This window comes from Lithobates pipiens, unplaced genomic scaffold (genome assembly GCF_037356315.1).
Source record: "Lithobates pipiens isolate NorthernLeopardFrog02 unplaced genomic scaffold, aLitPip1_a1.2 Scaffold_10, whole genome shotgun sequence".
NCBI classification, from domain to species: domain Eukaryota; kingdom Metazoa; phylum Chordata; class Amphibia; order Anura; family Ranidae; genus Lithobates; species Lithobates pipiens.
In genome coordinates this window covers 11,659,248-11,674,917 of record NW_027507686.1, presented here as the reverse complement: position 1 = coordinate 11,674,917, position 15,670 = coordinate 11,659,248, and the positions used below count along the sequence as shown (strand labels likewise).

The 15,670-nt window shown below is 43.6% G+C and overlaps 1 protein-coding gene across 4 annotated transcripts in view; it reads right to left on the bottom strand.

Moving 5' to 3' along the window:
- ZNF536 (zinc finger protein 536) overlaps positions 1-15,670 on the bottom strand; it is a 602,875-nt gene that overhangs the window by 50,687 nt on the left and 536,518 nt on the right. For 3 of the 4 annotated variants that reach the window (XM_077451544.1, XM_077451553.1, XM_077451560.1), the window contains one exon: positions 9,747-9,899. The exons of the other annotated variant lie outside the window; for it this stretch is intronic. In XM_077451544.1, the coding sequence (XP_077307670.1) occupies positions 9,747-9,899 (153 nt within the window). The remainder of the gene's footprint in view (positions 1-9,746; positions 9,900-15,670) is intronic. 4 annotated transcript variants of the gene reach the window in all.

Genomic DNA, 15,670 nt, shown 5'->3' with positions numbered 1-15,670 from the left:
GGCAGAGGACAATGTCAGTAGAGCAGTGGACGGTGTCAGTAGGGCAGAGGACGGTGTCAGTAGAGCAGTGGACGGTGTCAGTAGGGCAGAGGACAATGTCAGTAGAGCAGTTTATGGTTTGTTTCAATTCCTGGTCCTGCATTTTATGTGATGACATCATTGTAAGTGTGACCAACAGAGCACCAAAAAATTCTGTTTCAGGGGACTGGTCACGTAGCCAAAGGGAAACCTGCAGGAGCAAGGAATAAGGCACGTAGAACTGATTTTTATGGTTTATGTTCCCTTAGTCAAAAACAAACATTTGATTTTTATTGTGCGCTTGGAGCCGCACTGCCAGAGTCAATACATTTTTCCAGAGTTCAGCTTTAAAGGAAGCTTTATAATGGCATAATAAAAGACCAGTAGTGGTTGACTTGGTTTCTGAAGGTGCAAGTTCTAAAATTGTCATAATTATTCTTGCTTGTCTAGAGTTCCCATTTCTCTAGTCAATGACTCATTAGGAATTAATTCAAAGGTAAGCATGACAGATCCCAGAGTATGCACTTTCAAAAACCAGTTAAATGCTAATAGCTACCATATACTTGGAAGGTCCTAATAGCACCAGATAGGCAAAGGATCTGAAATAGGTTTATCCAGAGACCCAAAGTGGTGCAAAACTATTTCAGCTTTGGAAAATCTGATCATTCATTGACTACATCAGCTACTTTACAACCTCCTTTTGCCTTCTAATGAGCTTGTATCTTGGGTCAGTACATACCATGCTTTAAATGTGTACAAGGAGGTTGGGATTCATGGGCAGGTCCCTCACCAAGAGATACCTCTATTTTTTATTTATTTTTTGTATATCTTTGGAGTAGCCATGATCTTATTTTCCAGTCTTGTCCAACATATGATTGAGGCTACATAGACAACGAAAAGGATTCTCCATATATCATTGAGAGAAGAAGGCAATCATCCATCAGTCTCAAAGATCTCCCAACACGTCTTAAGATCTCTGGGTCAATAGCAAACGCTTCTGATTTTTGAAGTACCTATCACTGCTCTCTAATTAACTCCAAAAAAGGGACCAGTTGTAACAAACACTAACCGAATTTGTCAACTGCTTAGAAATATCAGGCAGCAATTGGCCACCTAAGCGTTCACGGCAATACAAATTGTTTATGACATGTTTATAACCCAAAAAGGTTTGACTGTTCAACACTGTTCTTGATCTCATGGTCTTATAAACAACGAGGAGAGCTAGAAGAAGCTTGGAAAGAAACGGAGCGTCTGAAGAGGCCAGCTTTTATTTGCCTAGCTGAGGCTTGAATATAATAATTTTCCTCCCTCTTTGTCTCCAAGAGTTCTGCAAATTTCAAGTGTCTCCAGGTGGTCAGATGTCTTTAAAGCTATTCAGAGACGAAAGGAGTAAAACCCGCGGAAAGAAAATGCAGTCGCCGTCATTGATGTGCAAATAACCTCATTCACACAACAAGATCATATCATCAGAATCTATCCGTCATTAATCAACAATGTAAAGTTACACCTACAATGTCATACAAACTGTTGGCCAAGCTATTGTGCCGTGGGAAATTTGTCACGGCTATAAACTATGGGTGCAATTGCTGTGGGAGAAAATAAAGCAGCTATTAGAAGAAGTAAATAAAATAATATTGTGTGTAACGTCAAAACTTAAAGTGGACCTTCACCCTCTTGCACTACTTCCCTCCACTCCACCCCTTCTCCCATCCTCTGTAGGTATCGCACTGTTTTTTTTTTTTACCTTATTTTAGGCAAAAATGTCCCCATGCACATCAGTCGTCTTAGGTGAATGGCTTGCATTATACCCCCTGTGCCTCCCAGAATATGCACGTCACATATCCCAGGAGGCATAGCCTTCTAATCAGAAAAGGAGGAGATGGTGGGCCTAACGCCCCCGTTATCGGGGGGCCCGTCTGCTGAACCAGGAAGAGCCGGCGGGGTTCTCGATGACATCAGAAAGAACATGGAAGTATGGGACAGAGCTGTTGCTGGGCATTAGAGGATCTCAGGGTGACATCGCTGTATCCACTTGGTGGGTGAATATCTAAAATGGGCATATACCACCTTAAGGTAAGGAGGGGGTGAAAAAGAAAATAGGGCAGAGAGGCAGGTGCAGATCTGCCTTAATACCACATTCAAAGAAGTGAGAAGCTCCGCAGAGCACAGAGTACATTCAAAACTAACACCAGGTGCAAAAAAACAAAACAGAGCACACAAAAAAGTGCACAGGGTGTACACATGGTCCTCCTCCAAAGAGAAAGGATCCTGGCCCTGATCCCCATGGGGGGGGGGGGGGGGGGCAGGACTCCTGACAGGGACTGGGGTACTCATGGTTCACCCAGCTGAAGCGAGGCTGAACCCATTCTTCAAGCAACCTTCCAATGCAAGGTCTATCCAAGTACTAGTTGGGGCTTCCTAAATGGAGACGCCATAGGAAGGGGAGAACCTGACAATAAGGCTACTTTCAGGGCAAGTCTGAGGGCCTACACCCTGTTAATCAGGAGAGAGCAAAGTGCATATGTACTGTACAAAAAAGTGCAAAATAAAGAAGTGTTTGGGATAGTCAATGTGCAAGAGAGTGGCTGACCTTCCGAATGTTATAAAAATTCCTCTGGTCCCAGCCAAAAGGCTCAGTCCAGGGGGCAGGGGTGGAAATAAGCATGCAAGGGTGCTGTGACCCTTTTGGATAATAACGTCAGCCAACAACCTAACCCTGATCCTCCAGGGCACAGGGCTTCTAACAGGGACTAGGGTACTTCTGGCACACTCGGCCAAAACCAGGCAGACACCCTTCTTAAGGAGACCTGCCGAAAAAAGGTCCACCCAAGTAGTAGGTGGGGCTTTTTTCGACAAGAGACCCTATGGAAGAGGGAGAGCCTGACCATGAGGCCTTTTGCTAAGCCCGATGACCTACACCCTACTAATCAGAGGTGGGTAAAGTGCATACGTGCTATGCAAAACAGTACAAAACTAAATAAGTTCTAGGGTGCAATGGCAATGGCTGGCCTTCCAACAATATAAAAGTTCCTCTAGTGTCAGCCAAAAGGCTCAGGCCAGGAGACAGGCATGAAAAAAAAGCGTGCAGAGGTGCTGTGACCATGGTGCCACACTAAAAAAAACCTCTATCATGATTTATTCCTACTATTATACCTCTATCATGAACTATTCAGGCACTCCAGGGGCATGAGCACTGTGGGCTTTTCACCGCCCTGTAGAAATATTATTCTACTTTTATATGTATTATGTTCAAAGTTAAACAATATCATTAAAGAAATGTCTGTTAAGCATCAGTTCAGTTTTACTGCATTTTGGCTTATAGAGATGCCCAAAAAAAAATGACCTTCCGTCTCAAAGTACTGGCTGATTTGGTGCTGAGTAGAAACTGTCACTGAATTCCCCAAAGCTTTGCTTGGGCAGATTACCGTCAACATGTAAGCTATGCAAAAAGCTTTTCCTTCCTTCACACATTCTATTGGTGGAATTCAGTGTCAATCAACTGTCAATGGCTGAGTCCTGTAACTGCTATTATGCCGCCCTCTTCTTCTTTTGTGCTTCAGTTACAATGTATCATTGCGGCCCCAGTAAATGAAAGATTTTAAGAGCTGTCACTCATTGGACATCAATCAAGTACAGATATACGGTACACCTGAGCTTGGCAACGAATGGCCATGGAGATGGATTTCCCTAAATTTAAAGTGGTTCTAAAGGCTGAATGCATGAAGGAAAAAAAACCTTCTGTGTCTCCAGCATCCCAAAAACTTACCTGAGCTTGGTCTCGATCCAGCAAGAGCAGAGGCTCTCTCGGCTCTCCCCTTCCTCATTGGTTCAGAGAAAGCAGTGGGAGCCATTGGCTCCTGTTGCTGTCAGTCACAGCCAGTAAGGATGCAGTGAAGGGGCAGGGCCACCACATGCAGCCACCACATGTAATAATTGGTAAGCTGCAATATAATACATTTTTGGTTTTGGGTTTAACCTCTTAGCGCCGGCGCCTCCCGGCCCTTTAAGAGGTTTATGACGCCAGGAAGTGGAGCGCGGCTTAAGATCACGTGACTGCCGTGATTGGCTGTCATGGCGGTTACGTGGTCCAAAAACGTTCAGTTAGGTGACGGCAACTGTGCCCAGAGCACGCAGCACACGCGCGCTCGGCACAGGTGTATAGGCAACAAATTTGCGCAAATATGCGCTAAGGAGGCCACATATTTGCGTACAGTCAGCGCCAAGGAGTTAATACCGCTTTAAGCTTTACAGGACAATATATATATACAACTCTAATGCCCCATAAACACGATTGGACATTGATCGGCCATTCTGAAAACAAAATCCATGGATTTTTTCCGACGGATGTTGGATCAAACTTGTCTTGCATACACACGGTCACACAAAGTTGGCCGGAAATTGCAAATGTCAAGAACGCGTGATGTACAACACGTATGACGAGCCAAGAAAAATGAATTTCAAAAGCCGGTGCGGCTCTTCTGCTTGATTCCGAGCATGCGTAGAACTTTGTGTGTCGGAATTGTGTACACACGATCGTAATTTGAGATACAGATTTTGTGTGTTGGAAATCCTGATGGAAAATGTCCGATGGAGCCTACACATGGTCGGAATTTCCGGCAAAAAGCTCCCATCGAACATTCTCCGTCGGAAAAGCCAACCGTGTGTACAGGGCATTAGAGTCATTCCCCACTGCTGTTCTGGGAAAAATGGCCTACCTAGATCTAAAGAATGCATTCTAATAAATGTATGGTGATCACATATCATATTGATATTAAATAAATATTAATATTTATGATAAATATTCATAATAATATAAATATAGTTCATTAATATGAAAGTGGCTGTTGTGCAGTTTACCAATTACTGAGGTTGCCTTTCTTGTAACGTGTTAAAAATGGCAATGTACGACAAATTGGCAATGTCTATAGGACAAAAAAAGAGAATATCTCTTGATGCTGCCCTGGTAGGTAAATGAAAAACTTCTAAATATTACATTAAATACATTTAAACATGTATTTACCAGCATTTCCTAGAGATATTTGATTGAGGGATGGTTTTTGGCACCCAATGGGAAATGGGATAAAGTCTTATGACAACTGAGTTATAAGCATGACATGTCACCTGCTTCGGTTGACATTTTTGGGCAAATAAATTACAGGTGTTTCTACCTCCTGCTAGCAGGAAGGTGGGTTGACTCAGTTATTTCTGTACACAACAGACTGCTTTCAGCATTTAAACAGCAAAGATACAAAAATGCAAATAAACATAGCTCATCCTATTCATCAGACATGGTAACTGTTGCAGTTGGTCGGGAGGCCCTTGGTGAGAACCTTCTTAGGTTTGACTTTTTTCATTACCTCCAACCTTCAAAACTGTATGGTGCTAGCAGTGGCTGTGTCTAGAACACACTTTCTCAACCTTTTCAACACAGAGGAACCCTTGAAAAAACTTCTCAGGGAACCCCTACTAAGTGTTACTATATCTAGAACTCATGATACATTAATGTGATGGTCAGTGGGAAGAATGCTCCTTACACTTGTGGTCATTGGGAAGAATTACCTCCTTACAGATAGCTAAAAAGATCAATGGTGTCAGTGGGAACTTATCTGAGAGGCAGAAATTGGTCATTGCTCAAGGAACCCCTAGCAACCTCTGGAGGAACCCTGGTTGAGAAACCTTGCATTAGTGTGATGGTCAGTGGGAAGAATGCTCCTTACATTTGTGGACATTGGGAAGAATTACCTCCTTACAGATAGCTCAAAAGATCAAGGGTGTCAGTGTGAACTCAAGGAACCCCTAGAAACCTCTGGAGGAACCCTGGTTGAGAACCCCTACATTAGTGTGATAGTCAGTGGGAAGAATGCTCCTTACATTTGTGGACATTGGGAAGAATTACCCGCTTACGGATAGCTAAAAAGATCAAGGGTGTCAGTGGGAACTCAAGGAACCCCTAGCAACCTCTGCAGGAAAACCTAGGGTTCCGCGGAACCCTGGTTGAAAAAACCCTGGCCAAGAATTCTTCTCCTGCATTACAAATGGTGTTTCTAGGTCTTCAGATTGCTGAGCCAAGTAAATGGTGTCCTACAGCAAAGCCATTAAGAAAAAAAAAAAAAAAAACTAAGCACTGGGCAGGTAGGCTGTGCTCTCTACAAACTTTTATTCTAAACTTTGCCTGGTGTTGTAAAGTGGTAGTAAAGTCCACTTTTTAACTTGTACCTATAGGTAAGCCTATAATAAAACGTACCTGTCGGTATATTTAATATTGCCTAAACTTGCGCTGTTTTGGAGATATTCACATAGGATGCACTCGGTGATGTCACTGGCGCATGCGATCTGAAGGGACGGTATACCCATGCCATCCCTTCAGAGCTCCGTGCTGTGGCCTTGACTCCTGTGATGTCATCATGGCTCCGCCATTTATACAGCCGGAGGCCGCACACCAAGGAGTAAGACCAGGTAAAGACGGAAGCCTTCTCAGTGGTGACAATGCGCTGCTGGAGGGCTTCGTTTTAATGTAAGTATGGCATAATGTGAGAATATGCAATGCATATGCGCGCATTATAACATTAACTTGCGGGGGGGCTTTTTTTTTTTTGCTCTTTAAGGACTTTATTACCAATTTAAATAAATTAAATATGCATTTGAAAAACTACAGATTAAATATTGATGATGTGCCCAATTCTTTTTTTTTTTTGGTTTACAATAGCTGTATGTTGGACCAGGCCAAGTGAGCAACAGGAGCCCTCTGTAGTTGTGAACTGCCTACAAATATAGTAGTGTGCACCCTAATAGGAGTCCTAATCTATATAAGCTGTGAGTCCCCAGACCAACCCCCAGCCCCATCTCCAAGCCCCCTGCTTATGAACAGAGCAATTGATGTTTTGGGTTGGTTCAGATCCAGTGTTTGGTGAACTGGCGTGAACCTGCACTACGTATGGGTGTACTTGGCAATAGTAAATTTCAGATTTCAGCAAACATAATATGACTTTACGTAACCCCTTCCTGCTCACCCTGGTGTCCCTTTAAACAGTTTGTAAAGTCTGGGGGAGGGAATAGCGATCATGTGACCACCGTCACAGTGGTCACTTGATCGGAAACTGGTCCCACCAGCTACTGATCCTCAGCCTGGACCGAGAGTTGCCTTTGACAGCTCTCTTACGGCTCTTAGAACATAGACATCGGCTGCCCAGTGACACATATCTGCAGCATGTGGGTGTTAAGGGCCAAGCCTTCTGCCGCTGCACATCATCAAAGGGTTAAAATTATATTTCTGTTTTGCCTGGTGCTTGGCAAGTTGACATGCCATGTTTAGATCGCTCCTCAAAGACCATCTGACAGGCAGTGAGGAGGTGTTGTATCACCATTCACGTAAATGGGGTGCATTGGGTGGGGGGGGGGGGGCTACACCCTTCGAAAGTAACAGGGGGTATAATTCTTGCAGTAAAAGCATGGCTCACCCATGGGATTTTTTCTGCCCCCCCCCCCCCCCCCCTAAAATTTATGTGAGAATAAGCCCTTAAGAGAAGATCTTTCACTTCCTGTTTGTGTGTCAAGACAGGAAGTGAAGGAAAATCCCTCCAATGGGAAAATCTTTCCCTCCAGGTCAAATTCAGATACCTACACTATTAGCATTGAAAAAATATACATTTAACCATCTATTAATAAAAAACAGAGCTGCATGCATGTGTCTACGGGCCTGGAATTTAGCTTTAACTCTTCAACATTCTACCAAATCGGGATAATCAGTTTTAAGTGGACTGACCCTTTTAATGCTTAAAGTCTAATGAGACTTTCAGTTTAAATTGGCTAAATACAAAGTGTGTACAAAGTCTTAGTGCTTGTTTTCTTTTTATAAAGTAGCCACAGCCTGAGTGGAAAAGCCTGCCCCTGATTGTTAGAAGAGGCTTCTCTGAAGAGGCCCGACAGGAGTCACAGCAAGAGCTCTCCAACCAGCAGGGATCATAACCTATGCAGACTGCAGAGCGCTCTATGTGCCTCAGTATGCTGGACCTCTGCAGAGAGACCACTCTTCACACCCAAAGCAAGAGTCCTTTCCTGCAACACGCTGGCAGGGGACAGGCTTTTCTATTCAGCTGTGGCTACTTTTTTTTTTTTTTTTTAAGAAACCCAACTGAAAGGCTTTTCCATACCCTATGTTTAGTCTGGTATGTATTTAGCTAATTTAAAATGGTTCAGTTGGGTTGAAAAAATTCTAATATAGAGAAGGAGGCCACACACTGTTTGTGTCAGCCGAGCATTACAAATTCAGGGTCAGCTTCAGCGGAAACTCCTTCTACAGATCATGCCCCCTCCTGAGCATTTCAGCCCCCTATAAGGCTTAACCATAGAGCCCCCCTACAAATCGTAGAGTGACCTCTACAATTAAGACCTATAGCATTTTTTGGCACATCTTGGCACCCCAGATGTTTTGGAACTACACTGCAGTGTAGTTGAGCATCGTGGAAAATGTAGTTCCAAAACATCTGGTGTGCCAAGGTTTGCCATCACTGACCTATAGGGGTGAAACGCATCAGTGAGGAGTAGTCTATGGGTGGAGTTTGAGCTGAAGCTGTTCCGTGATTTCTAACAACATTTGGGCTGCAAAAGCAGACTTATGCCCCATACACACGGTCGGACATTCCGACCACAAAATCTGTCAGATTTTTTCCAACGGATTTTGGCCGAAAACTGGTGTTGCATACACACGGTTGGACAACGTTGTCGGAAAATCCGATCGTTCGGAACGAGGTGACGTACAAAACGTACAACGGGACTACGTAGAGGCCAGTGGCCAATAGCTTTCATTTCCAAATTTTTGCGTGCCACTTTGTGTGTCGGAATTCTCTACACATGATCGGAAAAAGTCCGATCTGATTTTGTTGTTGGAAAATTTTAGATCCAGCTCTCAAACTTTTTCAGTTGGAAATTCCGACGGAAAAAGTCTGATAGAGCCCACACACGATCCGATTTTCCGACAACATAACCCGTTCTGACTTTTTCAGTCGGAAATTCTGACCGTGTGTATGGGGAAAAAGACTAATACTAATATAGAGAAGGAGGGGTGTACACGGTTTGGAAAGAGCAAGAAATGGCTGGATGGCCGCACTCCATTAAGACACCTTTATTGAAGTCAGATAAATTCCAAGTAGTCACAAACGGTCACATTGATCCATTGGGAACAGGACAAGACAAGGCTTCCTCTGGGATCGATGTGATCTTTTGTTACTATTTGGATTTCAATAAAGGTGTCTTCATGGAGTTCGGCCGTCCAGCCATTTCTTGCTCTTTCTATGCTATTTGCAGAGCCTGCGCCTGTCTTTTGCTAGGAGGAGGAGGTGTAACCTTGGGATGGTTTTCCTAGAGCGGTGAGTTCTTACCTTGGGTGTACACTGTGTCCACCGAGCATTACAAATCCAGGATCAACTTTAGCTCACACTCCACCCATAGACCATACCTACTGACGCATTCCACCCCTATATGGCTTATATGGGTGAAACGCGTCAGTATGGGCAGTCTACGGGAGAGTTTGAGGCTGAAGGCGATCCTGAATTTGCAACACTTGGTGGATGACAGCACAATAAGTGAGTTTCTCCACGTGGGCTTCTGCACCTAGCATCGGCGATAAGAGCCAGCGAGTGAAGTATACAGGGCTTTGAGTGGTGTCTTTTGTTTTGGTGTGTTATTGAAGTCAGATTAGTACTACTTTATTTCCTGGGTCTGGGTCTTACCTGTGTGAATCCTCAAATGCACTTTTAGGTGGTGGGAAGTCCTAAAGGTTTTTCCACAGTAGGGGCAGTCCTTCATAGCTGTGCCAAGGCTCCTATCCCTCATCATAGCTTGCTGCTGAGCTCCCATGCATCTTCCAGTGTCGTCCCCCATATCTGTAACACAGAGACGATCACGTTCTAACACCAGTTCAGCCAGAAGCCCTTCAAATGACAGCATGGGAGGCAAGAGAAACTAAGCCCGCCTGTATCATTTTTTTTCTGCCAATTCTGATGATTGCGATTCTTGGGGATAATTTTATCTTTTTCATCATTATTTTAAGCAGCATATGGTATCTTAATAGTGAACGAAGATACAGAAGAGCTGAACCAGCTGTGGAGGCAGATGCTTGTCATTTTTTACATGCCAAACCAAAAAAAAAAAAAAAAGTTACAAAGGGAAACTAGTTCGGCACGATCGATAGCGGAATACCGTTGAGTAAATCGGACCAATAAACTCTTTGGGGGCGGGAGGGGGGGTTTAATGGGACCTGCTGTTCTCCACCTTTTTCTGAATGTTGAGAACCAGCATGGCGGCCATAGACACTACTTGTGGACAGGTTCCATCTTGCTACTCTGGGGATGAAGCTCAGAGGGAATTGAGGCAAGGCAGCTTGCGGTAACCACACAAACACTTGACGGAAGTAAAAGGCTTAACTCCGGTTTAACTTTTTTTTTTTTAAATAATGCCCTATCTAATTTTTTTGTAAATAAGAAAACAGCTCTAGATGCAAAACTTACCTCCTCTCTGGTGATGTGCCTGCAGTAATCCCTTTCTGCCAACAGGGGTTGCTAGTCTTCTGGGTTTAATGACACCCAGCGTCATTCAACTTACTACCTATAAATCATGGAGGGCTGGGGGATAAAAAGAGAAGTGCACTCTTCTCATCACTCTAAGCCCTTGTACACACGGTTGGAGATTCTGTCGGAATGTGTCCGATCGGAGCGGTTTGTCGGATATTCCGACTGTGTGTGGTATGCATCGGACTGTTTCTGTCGGAATATCCGTCGGACCAAATTTTCCAACTTGCTGGAAATATTTTCATACAAACTGCTCCGATCGGACATACTCTGATCATGTGTAGAGAATTCCGATCGGACAAAGTGCCACGCATGCGCAGATCAAATTCCTACATCAAAGCTATTGGCTACTAGCCTGAACGTAGTCCCATCGTAACGAAATTACGTCATCACGTTCTGAAAGATCGGATTTTCCAACAACTTAGTCCGCCCGTTTGTATGCAACAGTTTCGGACAAGATCTGTCGGACAAAATCCGACGGACAAAATCCGACGGATTTGGTTGTCGGAATCCCTGACCGTGTGTACAAGGGCTAAGCCCTTGTACACACGGTCGGCCATTCCGACAACCAAATCCGACGGATTTTGTCCGAAACTGTTGCATACACACGGTCGGACAAAGTTGGAAAATCCAATCGTTCAGAACGTGATGACGTAATTTTGTTACAATGGGACTACGTTCAGGCTAGTAGCCAATAGCTTTGATGTAGGAATTTGATCTGAGCATGTGTGGCACTTTGTCCGATCGGAATTCTCTACACATGATCGGACAAGGTCCGATCAGATCATGTTGTCAGAAAATTTTATAGCCAAGCTGGAAAACTTGGTCCGTCGGATATTCCGACGGAAACAGTCCGATTGAGCCCACACATGGTCGGATTATACGACAGCATGGTCCGACCGGACATTTTCCGTCGGAATGTCCGACCGTGTGTACAAGGGCTTAAAGCTCAATTCCAGGAATTCGGTCACTTTGTAAAATGTGCAGGCACACTATGCGGTTCATTTACTAAAACTGGAGAGTGCAAAATCAGGCTCACTTCTGCAGAGAAACCAATTAGCTTCTAACCTCAGCTTGTTCAATTAAGCTTTGGCAATACAATCTGGAAACTGATTGGTTTCTATGCAGAAGTGAGCCTGCTTTTGCACTCTCCAGCTTTAGTAAATAAACCCTTATGAGTTAAGTCCAAAAGAGATACATAACATCTCCTGAACTTATCTCTATTAGTTATATCTGGCAGGTTTATGGCTCTGTCGGAGGAGCATACACTGACTCTCAGGAAAGTGAGAGAGTGGAGGGAGGCACACAGAGCAGCTATGCCCGCCCCTCCGCTCTGCTGCCCATTCAGAGAAGCCTTTGTCATTCCTTTGTCATTCAGCCCACTACCCATAAATCATAGACTAAGAGTTAGGTCCAAGGGGGTGCATGGCATCTCCTGAACTTATCTCTATTAGTTATATCTGACAGGTTTATGTCTCTGTTGGAGGAGCATACACTGACACTCAGGGCTGTGAGAGAGGGGAGAGAGGCACATGAAATAGCTATACCCGCCCCCTCCCCTATGTTGCCTATTCAGAAAAGCCTTTTTCATTCAGCCCACTACCTATAAATCATGGACTTTGAGTTAGGTCCAAGGAGGTGCATGGAAACTCTTGAACTTATGTCTATTATTTATACCTGACATTTATATAATTTATATTTAGTTTATGACTCTGCCAGAGGAGCATACACTGAAACTCGGGGCTGTGAGACAGGGGAGAGAGGCACACAGAGCAGCTATGCCTGTCCCTCCCCTCTGCTGCCTATTCAGAGAAGCCTTTGTATTTTGTGAATGCATTCACATAATACAAAGGCTTCTGTGAATGGGCAGGAGGAGGGGAGGGGTGGGCATAGCAACTGCACTGACTCTAATGTTGAAGTTGCTTAGATATGAAGCATCAGTGTGGGGCTCCTGGAAATACAGTGATAGCAATCCTCCTGGAGTGTAATAAAACTGTCAGATGTAAGTAATAGAGATCAGAACAGGAGATCGCACGTATCTCCTTAGACTTAACTCATCGTGTGCTTTGCATTCCTGCAATTCAGCTTTATTTACTGAGGACGGACCTCAGAAGGAAGAGGTGACAAGTTGGAGGACCCTGAGTGCCATATGACTGGCCCAAGGGTATTTGGAAAAGCAAAAAATAAAATATATGGTGGAGGTCATCCATGGGGTTGGGGGCGAGATGACTGGGGACAGGAAAAAATTTATATATAACTTAGTATCCAAATTCTTATGTTCAAAATAAAATAAATACCTTGAGTTATGTCCCATACTTTATCTCTTTTTTGCCTCAAGGATGGCAGTTTATCATTAAAATGTTATAAAATTAGAACTCTTGGACCTCTTGGGTGAAAACATTGCCTCTGTATTCCCTGAAGGCAGCAACAGCAGAGGCGGGACAAGGGATGGGCGGGAGGGACGGTTGCCCTGGGCACAATGGTTTATTGTAGGGATGGAGGTGCCTTCCTTCTGTTGCAAGGCTGGCAGCGTCAGTGATTTTTAACCCCTAGGCGCCAACGGTATGCACACATGCGGACTCGCGACAGGTGGCTTTGGCACCAAGAGACCGCATATTTGCATACCAATTTGCAGACACAGCAGTGCCAAGAGCACGTGCCCTGCAGGCTCGAGGTATAGTTACTGCGGCTAACGGAAAGCTCCCCGGACCTTTCCGTTCATGTGATCACCGTGACAGCAAATTACAGCGGTCACATGATCATAAACCTTGCCCCACCTCCTGGCATCTGAAATCCCTTAAAAGGCCAGGAAGTGCGAAAAGGGGTTAACAAGTGAGTGTCTGTTGGGTGTAGGATCCCCTAAACTTGCACATCACGAACAGGGGCACAGTTTGATATCTTTGCCCTTGGGCGTTGGATGACCTTGTGCCGGCACTGAGCAACAGGCACTGCCACCCAGAACCTTCACTCTCACGGTGGACTAAATAACAATGTCTCACTGTTACGTGTGCTGATACGTCCTAACACCTTCCTCCAGACTGCCCACCGAGGCCACAAGCTCCTGTGTAGACCTTAGCAGCTGATGATCCTCCCTCTGGGCTTCAATGCCAATCAGACCTGTGGTGGTTGGTCCAAAGGTAGTTGTCAGAGGTGGTGGATGTGTCAGCGCTCTCGATGACAAACTCCAGGCCTGGAGGCAAAAAGGGGATGAAGGACGAGACGTAACTCAAGGTATTTAACAACATCAACAAGAGCTGTGAGGAAACTAATGCAAAAGTGGGCATAACTTTTATTAACTTACATAGGCCATTCAAATTTCACGTGTTGGTAGAGCGACTCTTCCTCTATATTCTTCTTCTTTTTCATTGCAGGTAAATAATGGATTCCAAGCAGAAGCAACGTGTCATCATTGAGTTCTTGATGAGTGAGGGGTGCAGGCATCATCCACAACAAAACTACAGAATGTTTACAGAGATGACATCATCGACAAGAGCAATGTGTGCAGATGGATGAAGAAATCTAAAGAATGGGAAAGCAGCATTGGAGACAAACCAGGCAGTGGGACATCATCATTGTCGGACAGCCTGCACCCTTCCTTCGTCAAGAAATTAATGGCAGCGTGTTGTTTCAGCTTGAAATCCATTATTTACCTGCAGTGAAAAAGAAGAAGAGTTACTATAGAGCAGGGATCTCCAAAACTACGGCCCTCCGGCTGTTGCGGAACTACACGTCCCATAAGTCATTGTAAAACTCTGACATTCACAGACATGACCAGGCATGGCAGGAACTGTAGTTCCTGAACAACTGGAGGGCTAGAGTTTGGAGACCCCCTGCTATAGAGGAAGAGTTACTAAAGAAAGAAGAGTTACTATAGAGGAAGAGTTATGAAAGAAGACTTACTATAGAGGAAGAGTTACTAAAAAAGAAGAGTTACAATAGAGGACAAGTTGCTATAAAAGAAGAGCTACTATAGAGGAAGAGTTACTAAAGAAGAAGAGTTACTATAGAGGAAGAGTTACTAAAGAAGGGTTGCTAAATAGGATGAGTTACTAAAGAAGAAGATAAACTATAGAGGAAGAGTTACTAAAGAAGTACAGAAACTATTGAGGACAAATTACTAAAGAAGAAGAGTTACTATAGAGGAAGTGTTACTAAAGAAGAAGAGACTATAGATAATGAGTTGCTAAATAAGAAGAGTTACTATCGAGGAGGAGTTACTAAAGAAGAAGAGTTACTATAGAGGATGAGTTAGTAAAGAAGAAGAGTTACTATAGAGGAGGAGTTACTAACGAAGAAGAGTTACCGTAAAGGAAGAGCTACTAAAGAAGAAGAGTTACTATAGAGGGCAAGTTACTAAAGAAGAAGAATTACTTTAGTGGAAGAGTTGTTCAAGAAGAAGAGTTACTTTAGTGGAAGAGTTGTTAAAGAAGAAGGGTTACTATAGAGGATGTGTTACTAAAGAAGAAGAGTTACTTTAGTGGAAGAGTTGTTAAAGAAAAAGAGTTATTATATAGGAAGTGTTACTAAAAAAGAAGAGTTACTATAGAGGAAGTGTTACTAAAGAAGAAGAGTTACTATAGATAATGAGTTGCTAAAGAAGAAGGGTTACTATAGAGGAGGAGTTACTAAAGAAGAAGAGTTACTATAGATAATGAGTTTCTAAAGAAGAAGAGTTACCAAAGAGGAAGAGTTACTAAAGAAGAAGAGTTACCATAGAGGAAGAGTTACTAAAGAAGAGTTACTAAAGAAGAAGAGTTACTTTAGTAGAAGAGTTGTTAAAGAAGAAGAGTTACTATAGAGGATGTGTTACTAAAGAAGGAGAGTTACTATAGAGGAATAGTTACTCTATCAATTTCACATTTCACATCAATTTTCCAACGTGAAATTCGAGCAAACTATGTAAGTTAATAAAATGTACCCACGTTTGCTTACTTTCGGTACAGCCCTTGTATTTTTTCAACATAAGGGTTTGGATACAGTTTAAACATATGTATTCATATCAAGTCTTTGGGGGGGTGGCATTATTCTGTCCCCTTGAGATCAAAATATGGGGTGACAATGGCAAAAATGCAAAAAAAACCTACACT